At 47.8% G+C, this 14,321-nt stretch overlaps 2 protein-coding genes across 2 annotated transcripts; one reads left to right on the top strand and one right to left on the bottom strand.

Moving 5' to 3' along the window:
* Nucleotides 1-156: 156 nt before the first annotated feature.
* Nucleotides 157-5,550, bottom strand: RNF114 (ring finger protein 114). The gene is made up of 6 exons (XM_048322058.1): nt 5,411-5,550; nt 4,529-4,679; nt 3,952-4,058; nt 3,312-3,426; nt 2,324-2,431; nt 157-2,117 (listed from the first exon to the last, which is right to left on the bottom strand). Exons 1-6 carry the CDS (start codon nt 5,527-5,529, stop codon nt 2,052-2,054), a joined length of 666 nt encoding a protein of 221 aa, XP_048178015.1. The 5' UTR covers nt 5,530-5,550; the 3' UTR covers nt 157-2,051.
* Nucleotides 5,551-5,919: 369 nt separating this feature from the next.
* On the top strand, nt 5,920-14,321 carry SPATA2 (spermatogenesis associated 2). The gene is made up of 3 exons (XM_048321866.1): nt 5,920-6,096; nt 8,813-9,251; nt 10,636-14,321. Exons 2-3 carry the CDS (start codon nt 8,934-8,936, stop codon nt 11,881-11,883), a joined length of 1,566 nt encoding a protein of 521 aa, XP_048177823.1. The 5' UTR covers nt 5,920-6,096; nt 8,813-8,933; the 3' UTR covers nt 11,884-14,321.

A 14,321-nucleotide genomic window follows, 5' to 3' on the forward strand; every position in this document is an offset into this window, starting at 1 on the left:
TGAGTGGAGGCCGTGCACAGCACACAGGTGCCTCTCATCAGAGCAGCTTTTCACCAATCAGGGAGTCTCAGTGTACCCCGGCGAATGCAAACGCTCTGGCTGCTCAAAGGAAACATGTGGACCATGAGGAAGAAACGACAAGAGCTGACACAAAGGTAGGATTTTATAAATTAAATGGCCTTTATTTGTAATTTGTCTTCAAAAGTCAAAAACATGACAAAGTAATTACTCGGAAGCTCCTAATTGCTCCTAAAACATTTTATCAGAATTGCATGGAAGTGCACTTAGAATAGAAGCAGGAATCTGGATTCCTGGCAATGGGCATCACCAAACTGCACGGTAGCCAGATCTGAGAGATCCCCATCCAATCCCCAATACACCATCACCTCTTTGCAGGTCAAGCATTAAAATATCCACCCCCAAACACAGCACTTTTCCTACAGAACCAGGAGATTCCATGTCTCCCACCCTCACTGGGCTTCCAGTCCCCATGCAGGTGCTCAGGGGTGAGTGTGTAACAGCCCCTACTGGGGTAGAACCCCAAGGTCAGCTGAGAGGTGCCAGAGGTCTGGCTGGACACAAGGTTTAATCACGAGGTTACACTGGAGTGTGTTTCATGATTTTCAGGGTAAGGCTAGGCTGCAGTCTGCAGAGCACGATGGGAGAAGGTTACTGCTCAAATCAATTAACCAGTACTCAATTCCAGGGTGCAGGCCCACTGCTCCACTTACAACACTTACACTGGACATCTCGACACTGTGCTTTACAGGTTCTGGTCAGGTGCCTCAGGCCCTCAGATCTCAGCAGCTTCTCTGTGAACTTAATGAAAGCATCAAATTAAAATCAAGGAATCCCTGTGGCAAAAGTGTAGGCTTGAACACAGAGTATCCATTTACCACGGGCTGGAACTGTCCTGCTTTCAGGGCTATGTTTTACTTTTCCTTGAAAGCTACACCTGACTAGTCTACACACATGCTGCCAGATGGCAAACAATCCAAGTACAGCTTCAGCTACTTTAGGAACATTTAAATGAAGAACAGGAATTCAAAATACCTGATAAAATCTGTGATGCAGAAAGGAAGTGCTATGCCAGTGCTATGAATTACTTGCAAGTTTTTCGACCAGCTTGCCTTGAGAAATGGAAAACCCAAGAATATATATGAAAATTTTAGCTTAAATAGAAAGCAGAGGTATTGAAAAAAACCTTCTGAATTCCCCTATCAGCATAAGGCTTAAAATTACTAGGAAACCAGTTTCAAATCCACCAATTTAATCATAAAGCCAGCAATTTTGATTAGTATTTGCTGAGATAGTTAAAAAATTACACATTTTAACTAAGACCAACACTAAAGTTCATTTTCCAGGCTAGAAATTATAGTAGGAGTATGGAGGAAACTAATCATCATGCATAGAACTGAAGTACTTTGAACTAGTTTTTACACAGTGCAAAGATTTCCTAGGAAAGTTTGCAGTTGGAACACTCATACTGAAGATGTGTTTTCCATATAGTTGGGAGGCTGCCTGTAAGGATTGAAACACTGGGAAACATTATGGAATCAAAGGTATCAGAGGTCACTTGCATGAGAGGTGGTTACAGTTAGCACCTGAAGTCTCACTAGAGGGGAACAGAGTTACCAATACACTTCACATACAACCACTTGAGATATGTAAATGAGATTGGGAAGATATTTATTAATTAGTTCAGGCCATTCCATCTGGAATGGTTTTGATTTTAGACAGTCAAATAAATACAACTGCCAAAGAAACCAACAGGCATAGGTAAAGGAAAAAGCCTTGGTTCCCACGTGTTGATCTACAATGAAACTGAGTCTAAGCAAGTAGAAAAATGGGGCTGACAGGGCTGAATGTCAGAGACCATGACACCAAAAGACTGAGTGGTACAGAAATATCAAACCAGGATTGAAAACTGAGATAGCATTAAAGTCTTCTGGATGCCTGAGTTAATCTTGGGATGTGCAGGGAGAAGTGCAAGGATGCTGGGCATTTCCCCCTCGTGGAAGCTTGGGTTTACAGTAAATCTTCTGGCTGAATCACTTATCCCGCAAGGAACGCATCAAAACCTGTGCCATGATATCATCTTCATCAGCATCATAATCCTGGGAATAAAGGGCACAGAAAGGCTTTCACTGCAACAGCCACACTGGGCAGTACAACAAGTGGCAGCAGCAAGAGCTGCACTTCCCTGTGCCCTCCCGTTTGTGCCAGGACACACCTGCACGCTGGGATTCCACAGCAGCGCCCAGGGAGCGGCGCTGCCTTTAGGAGCGCCCAGGCTGCCTCCCAAGGGGGAGCAAACACCTACCACAAACGTGTCGTAGGAAAAGCGGTGTCGTCTCTGCAGGTGCTCCATGAAGTTAGCACTCCTGTAATTTGGGTCCCCCCACGGCATTGAGGCACAAATTGGGCAAACCTTCAAGGAAAAAAAAACAGTTAGGCCCCAGTGGTTCAGTGCTTTAACACTGACAGCAGGAAGGGCAGGGCAGGGCCAGCCTGGGGGAGTGAAGCTCAAGGTTTGTGCTGTCACTGCTCTGTATGCAAAGTGATGGCCAATAACTTGCTGGGACATTTAATAGAAAAGCCTCAGATAACCCTGAATCATTTCAATTAATGTCTTAGATCCTTGAAATGGAATGGTTTACTCTTCTCCCACATTCTGAAAATCAGAACTCACTGAAGTCCCTTGCTTTATAGGACTTCAGCCTTTATTTCTCAGTAGCAGGAAAGTTTCCTTGGTCTTCTCTGCAGTGTTCACTTCTCTCCAAGAGAAAAAAGGAACTTTTTTTTTTCCCCTGAATAATCTGGAATTCCAAAAAACTTTCCAGAAAAATGGAAGTTTCAAATTCAGTTCCATGTTTTGCCATTCCTCTTACATGAGAGGAAGTATCACAGACAGATTACTAGAATGATACACTGTTTTTTGCAAGCATTTCCTCCAACAGTTTATAGTATCTCCTTGCTGTAAACAATGGGAAAAACAGGGAGAAAATTAAATGTCTGACATATTTTTTTAATTATATTTTACTAATTTGCTATGCCTAATTAACTTTGAATGTGTGCCATTTTTCAAGGATGAAAGGAGGATGTGGCCCAGCTGCAGTGGGAGTAGAGACCAGAGACCCACTGAGAGGAGACAGCAGAACCACACCAGGCTTAGAGGCATGACCAGCACAGCCACACTGACTGAACAGCAATTACATCTACTGAATTCAAGAGCAAGTCTCTAACTCATTGTTTCAAAGGGTTTTAAGACCAGACTTCATTGCAGTTCTTGCACCAAGACTTTTTATTACCACTTGTTTTGCATCCATGCTGTGCAAAGCTTTGCAGTGCTCAACCAGTCCTTCTTGATCAAAGTTCTTCTCACTGCAGTAAGGGCAAGGGAAGGTGAAGCGATTTGGGAAGTTCCTGGTTGGGGGAGAAAAAGAGGTTATTTAAAAATACAGATTATTCAAAGCAGTAATCTTACGTATGCAATTAAGGCAAGCTAATTTTAACAATCAGTTTATAAACTCCTAACAGTATCTTAGGGAACTCAATATTGTCCATATTTAGACTGAATTACAGCTCTTCTATAAATGTTCTAAGTGCCATTTATCACCTTTTTCTCAAACACCAGGGTACCACCCACTAGCCACACACAAGAGCACTGCCACCAACTCCCACTTCCCTCATTGTAGGTGAATGCAATCAGGAGACACAGGTATTTAAAAAACCAGCTACATCTACAGAATGCCCTGATCTTAGAGATGTCCTGTGCACGGACCAAGCAGAAGCAGCAGAGTTTACCTGGGCACAGTCAGCTGCAGGATGAAGGCTGTTTTACCTATGTAAAAATTAGCACCCAAACTGAGCAAAGAGGTAAAGCCTGCTTTCACTTCAAAATTCTTTCTCGTGACAGAAAAGCCTGGGATTTCAGAGCAGAGGTGTTACCTGGTGTTGTGGAGGGGCTCTTTAGTAACAGCTTTCACACCTTCCATGATGTAATTCTGGTACTTGGAGCAGGAGGCTGCGTGGCTGCGCATCTTGGAGAGGTACATCTGTGCAGGCAACAACAGCACAGCAAGGTGAGCCCAAACCACCTGCGCCTCCTGCTACACTTCTAAGCAGAAGCAGCAAATGTGTAAACCAGAGCAGCTTTCAATAGAAGTGTTAAAGCAGAAAATCCAAATACTTCAGCTGACCAAGTGGAAAATTTTTGCCATTACAGGTTAGTTAACCTGTAACCCTGCTGTCGGTGGTATGTTACCATACACCCCTGCGCACAGCAGCAACCTTTCACTGTAACTTTAAAATCAAAATCTTTCATTTGAAATTTTTTTCCTGAAGAGGTAACAATAAAAAAAACGTGGAAAGAATGTCAGCATCTGAGTGCTGCCTATATAAAACACCTCTAGCACATATCAGAACAAACATTTTGACCTGATTTTGCAGAAAGCTGAGGAGGAAGCAGTTTATTTTCCCCTAGGTGGACACATCTCATGCACTTAATTTCCAAACACTTTCATACTTTTTTATTGCAGCCATTGCAAGTGGTTTCTGTCGTTTCAATTTGCTTTTCCAAGTCCAGAGCTCTGCTCCCAGGAGACAGGGTGCTGCGGCACACCCCGCAGACTGGCTTCTTGGGCTTCAGACACTCCTGCAGGCACGGCGTGCAGAAGCTGTGGTGGGAGAAAAGGAGGAGGTGGTGAGACAGCCCTCTGGGCACCAACAATGCCCACTGCCCTTGCACGGCCTCTGCCCAAAGGAGTAACAGAGTCTCGAGACCCAATAAAGAAGGGTAAAGGAGGAGCTGCTGGCACCTGGGCACGAAAGGAGGAGGTGGAGGCTGCCATGCTCAGCATTGTTTGCTGGACAGTGCTCTGTGCCCTCGGTTTCTGCACAGAATCATGGAATGGTTTGTGCTAGAAGGGGCCTTAAAGCCCATCCAGTGCCAGCCTTGCCATGGGCAGGGACACCTTCCACTGTCCCAGGCTGCTCCAAGTCCCGTCCAACCTGGCCTTGGGCACTGCCAGGGATGGGGCAGCCTGTGCCAGGGCCTCCGCACCCACACAGGGAGCAATTTCATCCCAACATCCAACCTAAGCCTGCCCTCTGACAGTGTGAAGCCATTCCCCCTTGTTCTGTCACTTCATGCCCGCGTTCCTCAGGAGGAACGGGAACCGAAAGTGGCGGAACACTGCCTTTCCTTCCCCCCCCGCTTTTCTTTCGTTTTCTCCCTTTCAAGGACGCTCCAGGTCACGCAATCGCCGCTGCCGGGACGCAGCGCAGCGTGCGCAGCCCCTGCCCTCAGCCGCCGCGGGGGCCCCGAGCCGCGGCTCCTCCCGAGGCCCCGCAGCCCCCGCGGACCCAGACCGGCCCCCCCCGCCCCGGCCCGGCGGCGGGCGCTCACACGTGTCCGCAGGGGACGCGCACCGGGCTCTCGAACACCTCCAGGCACACGGGGCAGGTGAGGCGGGACAGCGGGTCCGGCCGCCGCTCCGGGGCCCGCGACGACCCGCCCGCCGCCATCTTCCGCCGCGCCGCCAGGGGGCGGCCCTGCGCACGCGCGGCCCCGCCCGGGCCCGCCCCCGCCGTGCGCGTGTGGGCGCGGCCGAGCGCTGCGGGCGGGGCCTACCGGGCGGGGCCTACCGGACGGGCGGGGCCGACATCCCCGGCAGCTGCCGGCGGGCGGGGCCGAGCGCGGCGGGCTCCGCTGCGGAGCCCAGCGTGGTGCCAGCGCCGCTCCGGGCACGGCGGTGCCCTACGGGCCGGTCGTGTCACAGCCCCGCAGGCGTCCCACGGCCGCTTCTTTCCCGGCAGCCCCCGGAGCGAGGCCCTGGGGGACCGCCCCGCCCGTAGCGCCCCGCCCCGATGACGTCACGCGGCGGAAGTGCTCGCGCCCCGCCGTTCACTTCCGGGCCGCCGCTGCCGCCGCCGCGGCCCTGCCCGAGCCGTGAGGGCGGGCGCGCTCCGTCCGCGGCACCGGCCGGGCCTCCGCGGCTCCGCCGGGGCAGCGCGTCGGGGACGCGGGGCAGCATCCCGGGCACCGGGCGCTCCCGGTGGAGCGGCGGCGGCTCCCGGCGGTGGAGCGGAGCGGTGAGGGACGGGACAGGCCGCGGTGCGGGGGCTTAGCCCGGGCGGGCGGGTGGGCGGGCGGCGTGGCCGCGGCACGGCGAGGGCGGCGAGGTGGCCGGGGGCGGCGGGAGCTTCCGGGGCCGGGGACGGTGCCGCCGCGGAGGCCCAGGCGGTGTCCCGAGGCTCCTGGACCCGGACCTGCAACAAGTGCCCCGGGCACGGACCGGCCCCGAGCGGGCGGCACCGCGCTGGGTCCGCGGGCTGCAGGCGCTGCTCCTGTGCCGGTGACAGCCCCTGTGCTCGGGAGCGTTTTCGGGCGTCTGGGGTCAGTCTGGCGTGTCTGGCCCCCTGGGCGCGGTAGGACACGGCTGTGCTGTGGCAGCGGGGTGTCCCTCGGCAGCGGGGTGTCCCTCGGCAGCGGGGTGTACCTTAGCTGAAGGGTGTATTTGTCCCCTGTTTCTCCCCTACTGCTGTCAAGGTTTTTGTACAGCCGAGTGGTCCAGCGTGGTCAGAGGAGTTGGTTCCCTCGGGTGAGGCTTTGACCCTGGAGATGGATAGAAACATTCTCTTGTCTCAACAGCAGGCACTGGACTCTGATCAGGACTTATTATTGTTGCGTCTCTAGGAATTCTTGAGGTTTGGAGTCAGTGCTTAGCAGCAAAGCGGCCTTGTTCCTTTACGCATTCTGTCAGTCAGGGTGCTGCTTAAACCTATATTTATCTGTGCCTGCTCGCATCGTGAGCTCTCCGGAGCCTGTAACCATGGATGTTGCTGCTGGGTGGGCTGCCGGGACGGGGATGTTGTGCTGCCTGGAGCTCTGTGTGCTGGAGCAGCCCTGGCAGGGCTCTCAGGCCCTGCTCTGCCGCGGTTTGTTGGGCTGTGCAAGCCCTGGCTCGGGTGCAAAGCACGGGGCACAGTCAGGGCTGGCAGAGGCCCTGGGAGCTGCAGTCTGCAAGGCCTCGATGAAGGGCTCTCTTTTTTCATCTGGGGGCTTCCTGACACTGACGTGTCTCATGTGTAACCAAGCGCTTTGTTTGGTGGGGATGGCAGAAGTGTGATTCTGAATCCAGCTCCTTGTCAGCACAGGATCACTCCATGGCCTGGGGGTGTTTTGCTGACGTGCCAGACAAAGATCTCTCTGCAATTCTCGTGTGCAGCTCTTCTTGCCAAGGAACAGACTCTCCTGTCTTTGTCCACAGACTTCATCCTGCACAACTTGCGGAGGAACGTGGAGAGGGAAGGGACTGCTCCTGGCCTTATGCTCGGATGTTAATTTAGCACTCCACATTTCCTGTGATTCACAGCCTGTCTCTTGACAGGAGCGCGTGTGCCTTGGAGCAGAAGCTGAACTGCTACTTAACTTTTCCCACACGGGTCTGGCGCTGAGCACAGCCTTTCATCAAGGAATGTTAACTGCCAGGCTGTTGATCTTTTTGTTTGCTTGTTCCCCTGGCCTCTTGGTTGTTGGTATTTTGTGTTTTGGCTCCTTTCATTCAGTTGATCTTGCTCTTAACGGTGATTTTCCTTTAGCAGGAGCGTTGATCAGTGCTTTAGCAGCTGCAATTAATACTGGGTGAAAAGTCTTTTCTGAATTGCTGTTTGAGACTGACTACATCTGAAACAGTGCACTGATTTCTCCCACCTCCTATTCCCTCGGGTCAGGAGCTGGTTTGTCTTTTTATGTAATAAACAAAGCCTGTGGTCTGCTTTTTGATCACAAGTTCCTTAGGCATTCCAGATGGAGTCTGTTGGCCCTTTAATTACCTTGGTTTTCTTAAAGCAGCATTTGGGAGATTGTTCTGTCACCAGCTATTTCAGCTCAGTGTGTGAGCTCAGTGCAGTGAAAATGGAGATCAGTACATCCATAAAAACAACTATCCCTGCAAACAAAACATATGTGATGGTAACACAGAAATGGTTGTACTCAGCTCTCACAGAGCAGCTGAAGGTGGCAGGTGTAGCTTTTTTGCCGTGAAGATCACAGTGGTGTTTGCAGCTGCCAGCTTTCAGCTGGAATTTGGGCTGTGGTTTGCAGCAGTCAGGAGTGGGTCCTCTGGAGGTGGCTGCAGAGCTGCCCCAGCACAGGACTGCACTGGGGGCACCAGCGGGAGGAATGTCATTGGCTGTCAAAAGCCTAGAAAATGTTAGAAATCAAAAGGCAAAGTCAAATCTGCTCAGCCTCAGGACAGTCCTGTGCCACAGGACGGGGAGGGGAAAAGCAGATACCTTCACAAGATGAGCAAAATGAAACTTTTGGGTGATTTTTAAAAAATCTTTATATCATTGTGCGGGGATAAAAACAAAAATCTCCCAGTGACTGTTTAAAATAATGTTTGTGTAGGTTGGGTGAACTGAAAGGGCAAAATAAAATGCAGAGAAGAGACTCTAAAAAAACTCATCCTTCTCCTTGCAGTTCTTTGCCATGAGTTACTTCTCCCTGGGACCCAAAGCCAGGGAGGTCTCACTGTGTGCTGGAGCCTGCCCAGCTCTGTTGTACCAAGGTCTCAGAGTCTTGTTCAGCGTCAGCTCGTGGTGCTGACTTGGGCAGGGACCTGGAAAACAAGTGGGGAATGATGGTGGAAAGCAGGACAGGGCATTTCTGTGGCTCCTGTGCTTTTTCAGAGTCCTGGGGAGGCTGTGAGGGAGCTGCTGCTCTGTGTCACAGAGTCCCAGGGGCAGGGAGGTGCTGGGGATGTCTGGGATGTGTGTACCTGCAATGACTTGTCTTTGTTTTCAGTTTTTATTCCAGGACAGTTGTTGTTGCTGAAGATTCCTAATGCCAGATACCCAACCTACTGCCAAATAGCCATGAAAGAGATGAGGTAGCTGCCCCCAGCGCGAGGGAAAAACTGATTTCAATGGATGCGAAATACAAAGACGATTTATTTAGGAAGTATGTACAGTTCCACGAGTGCAAACTGAATGCCTCTGACAACAAGCAGCGTCCTATTAACGATGAGTACTTGCGAGTCGCGGCAGCAGCCTTACTTTGCCTTCCCAAAATTGATCCCTTTTATAGATTCCGGTTGATAAAATTTTATGAGATGGCTGAAAACTCACTGAGATCTGTGAAATCCTCAAGTTTACATTGTCTCCATAATGCATTCAACATGCTTGAGACACTTGGAATTAATCTCTTTCTGTACCCCTGGAAAAAGGAGTTCAAAAACATTAAGGTAAGACATTTTTTATGTAGCCATAGTGAGAACATTATTTTATTTTCCTTTCTGTGAACACATTTCATGCATTTCCTTTAAAGGCTTCTCTTTTTTTTTTTTTTTCCATTTATAGCATGAGAGATATATATATATATTTTTTTCCCCTTCTCTCTATGTACAGTTGGTAAACAGAAGCCATAGGGAAATTTCTACGTAAAATAAGTGAAGTTGGTGCTGGTGAGAGTATTCCAAGAACAGAAGTACAAGCACTATCTGCAATTAGAATGTGTATAAAGTAGAAGAGCTTATTCAAGTTTGTTGTTCAGCCTCCCCTGCTGCACTGTTTTATTTTTACTTGTTGGAGAGGCTTTCACTATGGTGTGTGGTCAAGCTGGATTTAAGTTCACTCAGAGTTTGGTTTGTCATGCCACAGCTGTTACTGGACACAAGTATTAAACCCAGTGCATGTGTTCAAGTGGATGCTTTGCTGAGGTTCCCACAAGTTGTATGATAATGGTGAAGGAACTTCTGCAAAAGAACCGTTTTCAGAACATCTTTGATCTGCTTCTCAGTGCTCAGTTCCTGAAGTTTTGATTTTAAGATGCTTTCAAATGGATCTACCTATGGCAGGTTCCCAGAGGGAAAAGTGGGAACTCACTGCTGGGCTTGGGTGGTGAAGTCCCATGGGAAGCTCTCTGCAGTTGAGTTTTGTGTTTCATCTTTTACCTGTGGTGGGCAGATTGCTCCTGCCTGCACTCAGAACAGGCTGAACTGGGCTAAGCATGTCCCTCAGGTGCTTAGATGCTGAGAGTATTTCAGCTTGCAGAAACTCATGTCTCTGCTTTTGGGGCTCTTTTAGTGGAAGTTTTTGAATTAATACTAAATTAAATAAAACTGACATTTGAAACTGTATAGTAACAGTACACAAAAAAGAGTGCACCTCAAGTGTATTTAAAACTGAATTGAGGAGGAGTTTGACACTCCTGCAGTAATTCTGAGTTCCTGTTAGCTCCAGCTTGTCCCTGGGTGGGGTAGTTCCCAAAATCCTGGCCTTTTTGTCTTTCGTGGTAGATTTTCTGTAAATGCAAACATGTCCGGTATGCATAACAGTTAATGTTAGTGCAGAGCAGAGTGATTTAAATCACCAGGGAGAACATTATGCTAATCAGGATTTTAAATTGAATGAAAACTCTCCTACTTTGAATTTTCCTCATGTGGAATTTCCATCTGCTGAGCAGGAGGGATGCAGAAATCGAGCTCCTCTTGCCAAGGCAGTTGCATGTGTTCGGAGTCGTTATTATTGTATTTAATGATATGGTCTCTGTCACTGAATTATCCGAACATCTCGTCCACCACTGAATTTGTAACCTAGTTTTCCTTTTATTCCCCCCATCCCTCTTAGACCTACACTGGACCTTTTGTTTATTATGTAAAGTCTGCTCTAACTGAAGATGATGTAAGGCAGATTCTGAACTACATGGGCTATGTCCAAGAGCTGGGAACAACGTTTAAGCTCAAAGAGCAGGTCGATGCCATTCAAGTGAAAATGATTTCATTTGAGCTCTTTTTGGCCAAAGTGGAATGTGAGCAGCTTCTGGAAATTCACCTGCAAGTGAAGGATAAGGGTTATTCTGAGATTGATGTGATCAACGAGCGCAAGAACAGCAGCGAGGACGTCCGAGGCTGCTCCGAGGCCATGAAGCGGCGCCTGGAGTGCAAGGAGACGCTGAACACGTCCATGGCACGGATGGTGCTCCAGAAATCGGCCAGCGAACGCGCCTCCAAGGATTACTTTAAGCCAAAGGTGAGCAAGCCTTCCAAGTCAGTGGACACCTATGATAGTTACTGGGAGAGTAAGAAACCACCTTTGATGAGCTCGCTGAGTCTCAGGAAAGAGCCGATTTTGGTCGATGCGGAAGATGACATTAAAGATGAAATTATCCGTCCGTCGCCCTCTCTGCTGACCATGTCCAGCTCCCCACACGGGTGTTCAGATGAATACTTGCCAACTTCCTCTCATCACAATGGCATGCTAAGAACAAATGTCCCTTACAGCTCCTATTTTTCTGCTCAAGAGGACTTAGATTTGTATACTGACCCCGATTCTAGAAGTATGTTAAACTTTAAAAGACAAGACGCTATTAAGCCTGATGTATGGCTGTTAAAAAGTGATGCCAACCCTGTTTACCACAAACGCACCCACCTAGCCAAAGACACAGCTTCCTCCAAGTGCCAGAACTGTGGCATACCCTGTGGCGCTTCTGTTTGCCAGAAGTGTGACAGTCTGTTCAGCTCGAGGCAGGAGTACCCAGCAGTGAAACAGAGCTCCTACTCAATCAAACCACTCCCAAGCGATGGCTTGTCTCCTGCTCTGAGGGAGAAATCTCAGTACACATCACAGACTCAGAGTCAAGACAGAGCTGCTCAGTTCAGTTCCAAGTCCAAGCCTTCGGGCACCTCGCGCTGCGGCTTCTGCAACCGCTCGGGAGCCGCCAACACGTGCACGTTCTGCTCCAAGGTCTCGTGTGACACTTGCCTCAACGCTTACTACTATGACCCCTGCTGTAGGAAGAGCGACCTCCACAGGTTCCTGCCTAACAACCAGTTAAACTATAAATCATCCCAGCTGTCCCACGTGGTTTATAGATAGACTGGATGAGTCTGTTTGGGAAGGGAAGGAAAGGGGGAGAGGAAAGGGCTATCCTAACTAATGTTCTGACTCCACACTGACCTCTTACCAAAATCACATGTCCAGATATTTGGAACCATGGTTCAGTGATCAGGTGCCAGTTCTTGATTTTTGTGGCTTCACAGATGCTGCAGATCCATTAGATTTCATGCTGCTATAATTTAGGTAACTCCTAAATGATCATTGCTTTTCAACTTACATGGGGGAGAAGAGCACGTTTTTCCTTAAAACTTGGCAGCTGTTGTATTTTTAAAAAGTGACATCACACCTTCCTATTATGTCGCATCTTGCCCAAATAAAACCAGGCAGGGTTTAAAAATAAGGTCAGAGAATGAAGATTCTCGTTTTCTATGAGTGATGAAACCACTGCCAGTTTTTGATAACGTATGACTTCAAAATGTGCAGGAAATACGTGAATGGCTTGTTTTGCCAACAAGGACTATTTTTTGATGTGTGTCTGCATTTCTTGATCTCCAAAATGCAAACACTGCAACATCTCTTCCTTTTGTCTTTGTTTCCTCCTTCTCCCCTTCTCCTCTGGTTGTTTATCTCGAGCTTATATAACCTGAATCTAGACAATATGTGCTTTATTTTCCGGTGTTGCCAATATCATCCTCCTGGGTTTCACTGTATGGTATTTTAAAGAGGTGATCCTGTATCTGTGTCACTCAGATGATGCCTGGAGTGTTGTCCTCTCAGATGAGTATCCATCTTCTTTCTGTTGCACATGTTTTAAATACTGTTCTTTGTACTGTAAATAGGTGATTTGGAAACCGTTTATTTTTAATAAATATTTAATATGTTGAGTTCTTAAAAGTGGTAGAATCATTATAACTATGAAGTCTCTCTGGGTTATTTGTTCAGGTGACTTTTTGTTTTTCCTTGTACTGTATTTCATAGCTTATTATAGCCACTGTGGCAGAGTGATGTTCTTGGCTCTGATCAATTCTTGGGTTTTAATCTGACATTTTTTTCCCTCTGATAAGGCTGCCACTCGTCTGAGTCAAGTCTTGTCTAAGAATTGCAGGATTTTGCTCTCAGTGCACGCTTTTTCTTTGTGGTTATGGAAATTGTAAGTGTCAATGTTCTGCTTGCTTCCAAATCCACTGCCAAGTCTGTAGTGTAGTCCAGCAAGTAAAGCACTGGCCTGGTGAAAAATCAGAGCTCATTTGTGACTCCTGTTCAAGTGAACCCATCAGTTATGGATGTGAATCAGATAATAACCCTTGTCTCTTGCTATAGCACCTGGGGACCCTGGCTGAGAACCAAGACTCCCTTGTGTTGGGCTCTGTACAGTTTGACCCCCAGACACCACCTGGTTATGAATAGACCTTAGTTTTTTATTAAAAGAAAACCCCTAAGAATCCTAACTCCCTTATTCCAACTATAGCTAGTTAGCACAAAGTATCAGGCAACCTAATCTGATGTGCAGAATTAAATGTGTTTAAAATATCTGTAAAGAATCTAGCTGAGATGTAAACTATGTAGTCCACTTTGCACTGAAATGATTGACTTTGGGGTTTTTAATCACTGTTAGAGTCTAGGCTTCTCAACTTCAATGTCCATCACTCCCTGTGTGACAGAAACATGCATGAATGATCGTTTGTCTTACATTTTTTTGGGTGGGGGGAGGGCTTCAGGTAGGTAGAGGGGAAAATTACATAGGCTAATGTTGTAAAATAGCTAAAATAATTTTAGCCATAACTGGGTGTCAGAAGCATTATGGAAATAAGATGGAACCTGGGTCTTACAGAGGGCTGAGAACAGTAAGTTACTGTCCAGTTTGCACTAAGAAACAAAGTGAATGGCGTGTGTTTAACAATCAGGGAAATTCTGAATCAAGGGACTGCAACTGAGCATAACGTCAAGGGCAAGTACTGCCTTGCTGACCCTGAAGGTTGGGGTGAATCTTGTTTAAGTGAATGATTTTAAGGTTTTCAATCTTGTATGTTTTTTATAAATATATATATATATATATAAATATGACACAAATGTAGATACATTATGTATATAGTGAAGAATTTAAAAACAATTTTACTATTAAAATGCAGTCTAAGGGTGGTTTTAATTTCGGTGGGTATTTGGGTTTTGTTCATCTTCTGCAGTGTCATGCCTGTTTGGCTGCTCTACAGCGTATCTTCTGGTTCACCAGTTCGATTTCCATATGGCTCCTCACACTACAGTGAATAACTAAAACTGTGATGCCACGTAATTTTTACGGTGACCAGGGCAGGGGCTCTACCTGCTCTGAAAAAGAGAAGTCCTCTGTATATATGTCATGGAATCCTGTAGTACAAACCTGTGTTGAATTGAAGTGATACCATGCTCTATTTTTGTGTATCTTACTGTATGAGGTTGCTGTGATTGATACAGTAAAATATATGCGAATTTAAAATGCA

Source organism: Corvus hawaiiensis, chromosome 17, assembly GCF_020740725.1.
Source record: "Corvus hawaiiensis isolate bCorHaw1 chromosome 17, bCorHaw1.pri.cur, whole genome shotgun sequence".
Taxonomy (NCBI): domain Eukaryota; kingdom Metazoa; phylum Chordata; class Aves; order Passeriformes; family Corvidae; genus Corvus; species Corvus hawaiiensis.